Source organism: Camellia sinensis, chromosome 1 (genome assembly GCF_055761805.1).
Source record: "Camellia sinensis isolate YWXY chromosome 1, ASM5576180v1, whole genome shotgun sequence".
Classification (NCBI taxonomy): Eukaryota; Viridiplantae; Streptophyta; class Magnoliopsida; order Ericales; family Theaceae; genus Camellia; species Camellia sinensis.
This window is the reverse complement of record NC_138961.1, coordinates 16,933,535-16,937,740: the sequence shown is the minus strand read 5'-3', so window position 1 is coordinate 16,937,740 and position 4,206 is coordinate 16,933,535. Positions and strand designations below refer to the sequence as shown.

The following is a 4,206-nucleotide window of genomic DNA, read 5'->3' as shown; positions in this document are numbered from 1 at the left end:
GCATGTATTCTTACTTTTAGAAGATAGTGCCTCTGTGTTCTGTATTCTCATTTTCTGTGCTTGAGCTGCTTTAGTTTATTAAGCAAAGCATTCGCTAGCGATTCGTGTTTTTGTTTTTATTTTTTGTTTTTATTACATTAGATGCCTGATTCCTTGTGGCAGTTAGTGGGACCTAGGTCCTCACAGCATGGGAAGCAACTCCCTTTTTCCCTCCCAGTGCAACAAATACACCAAGGTTTACTCGGTGACACGCATAAAGCACATTCCACTTCAGGCATTTTCTTAAAACCAATTTTACCCCCTGGGAATTCTTCAAATGTTTCCTTGAGTGATAATCCTAATCCTCAAAAGGTATTACATTGTATTTTATTTTTTATGACTAAGTACGGAACTGTATCAGATGGACACAAAGGGGGTGTCACTCCTGTACAGCAAAAGAAAAAAAAATTAATTAGACACAAGAACCCCAAAACTAAATCCCTTCCCTAAAATGTAACTCCTACAATATCTACCAAAAAATAAAATGTCTCCAAAAATGAATAAATTGGATTGAAGTAAGCTTTATAGATGTCTGTACATCCTTAGAAGGCATTGTATGTATTGTTTTCAATAAAATTACTCTTTTATTGGTTTTATTTATTTATTTTAATTTACACATCTAAGATGTTCTTTGCCTCCAATTGTCTCTCGGTCTTTACAAATGATCTCATCACAAAATGCAACTGGCGTTCCAGCAGCTGTATTATCTTCTTCTTCTGGGTTTCTACATTCTTCCAGGGCAATTACTTCAAGTAAGTTATTTTATCATGCTTGCCATTTTCGATATTAAATCCTCATTTCACCATGAAATCCCTTACTTTTCCTTTCTAGTGTTGATTTCTTGAGCATCCCATCTATGTAGGCATGCAACATTCATTTACTACAGGGTTTGGTTCTGCTTTGAACATTGAAACACTTGTTGCAGCAGCTGAGAGAAGGGACACTTCCATAGAGGTATTTTTTTGTCTGTTACTAAAGGTGCATCACCTTCCATAATCTGCTTATAGTGCTTGGTAAACATGAAATTATGACTGTCTTGGTCAAACTTGATCTGAATAGAACTTTCATTCAAATGCCACAACCTAAAGATCCTCATGGCAATGTCTCCTTAGACAGAACAATATTTTTTTTTTATTTTTTATTTTTTATTTTTTAATGCAATAAAAAACTTCTAGCGTGGAAATTGGCATAATTATAATGCTTAAAAAACCATATCATAATTATAATGCTTAAAAAACGGAACTTTTTTTTTTTTTTTTTGTTTTTTGATTGTCAAAACAAAACTTAATTAGTTTCGCATTATACGTGCAAGACTTGGTTATGTAGATTTGTCCTCAAGAGTTGTGGATCAGATGTTTCAGTTTATTGTCCTAGACATTTCTGCTAAGTTTTATTTTTTATTTTTTATTTTTGGTGAATCATTGGTTATTCCCTCCATTTTCCCATGAATAACAGGAATAAATTGGACATAATAGATTTTATCATTATCTTTTTTCTACAATTTTTCCTGCCAATGTTTTTGAGGTTTATATATATATATGTATTCTTTCTCTACTCCTATACACATTGTTAAATTCTTATGAGTTATTACATAAAAGTCTTTGAAATTAGGGCTACATTTGTGTGGATGCATGAATGACCATTACTTGTAAGCTGAGCTTTTTCTAAACAATTTTATGTTCTTGCAGGAATTCTCACCGGATGGACGATTCATTATTAGTGCTGATCGGGATTTTAAAATTCGTGTAATTGACGATTCTTACCCATTGAAACAAATAAATTATTAAATATTAAATTCCATTTCAATCTGTTTTCAACAATGTTATTTTGTGACATGTTACCCTGTTTCCAAAGAAGCCTTTAGATGGAACTCATGAGATACAGAGCTTTTGCCTTGGTCATTCTAAGTGAGTGAGTTTTTTATCTTCGAATATGTTGCAGAGCAGATGTGATTTCCATGAATAGTTTTCTGAATAGTTTTTCTCTACGATAGTGTATTAAAGCACTTTTCATTTATCAACAAGAAAAGCAAACAAGTGTTGCAGTTCTTTGTAATAATAGTCTCTCTTATTCTGTGTGCATTGCAGGTTTGCTCAAGCTCTCTCTATTGAACATGGAAGGTTGCCCTGTTATTGCAACATGCTTGGACTCTCTTGCAGGTTCACTTTTGCCTTTTCTTCTCCTTTGAGTCATCGCCATTTTAGTTATGTTATTGAATATTGTGATAAATATTGCATTTTGAGATAAGGGTATGTGGGTTGGTCAGTGTTTTCCCCTTCATTTTTTGGTTGGTGACTTGCCAACAGTAGGCTTATAGTTTATGTTGATGGGCTTGCGAAAATAATTTGCTGTTGTTAAAATCCTTGGGATTTGATAGCCTAATTTCTGTAACACAACAAAATTTTTGTAAGTCCTCTTTAAGGAGAGGATTCTGGCATATGAACTTTTGTTTGTTAATGCACAAAATTGGGATTCCAATTAAGAAAGGGAATATAGAGCTCAATTACAGTTGCCAACAATAGGCTTAAAGTTTATATTGATGGGCTTTAGTCTTTTTTGGAAAAATAATAAATAAAGAAATGTAATAAATCCCTTAAAGAGAGCCTTCTGTTAAAACCTAAATTGTTTTTAAAGCTTCTTTTCAATTCTGGATGAAAACAAAAATTTTAGCCCTAGTTTTTGTTTAAATACTATTGAAAGAGTAAAGTTGTAACTTAAATCATAGATTTGTGTCAGGAGCAAAACTCTAACCACCTCGACCAAAAAAATTAAACAATTAAAAATAAATAAATGCAATCAAGTGATTAAGAAAATTAAGTTTACAAATTCTTCAATTTATGTTTATTTTGGTGAATCTGATTGTAATTTATGTTCTGATGCAGGTATGTAGACCAATGAAGACTAACAGTGAACTCTCTCATCAATTTGAATTTAACTCATCCAAACTTGAAATTTATGTTACAGGCAGGAATAGATTTTTGAAATGCAATCTAGTAAAGTTCAATAGTCTCTTACTTTGGTGATATCTTGAGTTGGGGATAATTTTCTTGGTAGTAATTTGCCATCTCTTGTATAGTTGGATCAATCATTATAGCTCAACACTTCTTTCTCGGTTAATGTCTTTGTTAAAACATGATTTGTGAATATGTTATTTTGTGATTAATGGTGATTGGATATTAAATTGAATGGGAAAGTGAACTAATGTTGTATTTGATATTTGAATGAGAGTTATTATTTCATGTCAGTGTTATTTTTCAGATTTTTTAGTTCAATCATATAAAATTAGCACAATTTTTTTTTTAAAAAAAAGAGGCTATCACGGCGTTTCTAAAAACGTTGCTAAATATTATATCAATGGTTAGATTTTTCAAAAAGAGAACGACGACGTTTTAAAAGGTCGCTAAATAGCATGGTGATGCCATAGTGGAACTTTTAGTGGCGTTTTAAAAACGCCGCCTAGAGTAATATAGCGACGTTTCTAAAGCGTCACAAAGTTATAGCGACGGCCGCATCTTCGGCGCTTGTGCAAAACGTCACAAAAGGTTTAGCTGGCGTTTTTAAGACCTATAGCGGCGTTTTTTAAACGCCGCTAAAACCCTCATTTCCAGCAGTGTTAATCTTCAAACCAGAGACTAATTGGAAGCATCTCAATATAATTTGTAAAATCACAAAGAATAATTTTTATTTTAAATAAATCTGAGGGGATGCGTTTGTAATTTACCCACAGATTTTATTAGTATTGTTGGATTTATTTGTTAACAATTTAAGTATTTTTAAAACATTTAAAAAAAAAGAAAAAAAGAAAAGAAAAAAAAAGACAAAACATGATACACGTTGTAACTCCACTAGCGCGAATATTCTGCTGATGTTTTCGAATTTAAAGGACATTTCATTTCATTTTCGTATTTTTTTTTCAAAAATAGAAAAACCAAAAACTAACAAGGAAAAGTATTTTGACAAACTGTTTTTAAAAACTTTTGCACAATGATTAAAAAAAAAACGATGAGAAATAGTTTTACACGGTTGTCCTGTGCTTTAAAAAACTTTTTCGCAAAGATGAAAAAACAATGAGAAATAGTTTTACATGGTTGTCTTGTACTTTAAAAAACTTTTGCACAAAGATAAAAGGAGTCAGGTTGCCTCCACTCCTTAGTTTGTTCGGCCAGT

General features: G+C 31.9%; 1 protein-coding gene across 1 annotated transcript; it reads left to right on the top strand.

Moving 5' to 3' along the window:
• The first annotated feature begins 891 nt into the window (after window positions 1-891).
• On the top strand, window positions 892-3,275 carry LOC114283310 (uncharacterized). Its single transcript, XM_082866439.1, has 4 exons — window positions 892-993; window positions 1,728-1,786; window positions 1,878-1,946; window positions 2,127-3,275. The coding sequence occupies exons 1-4, from the start codon at window positions 904-906 to the stop codon at window positions 2,284-2,286; spliced, it is 378 nt and encodes a 125-aa protein (XP_082722565.1). The 5' UTR covers window positions 892-903; the 3' UTR covers window positions 2,287-3,275.
• The last annotated feature ends 931 nt before the right edge of the window (window positions 3,276-4,206 follow it).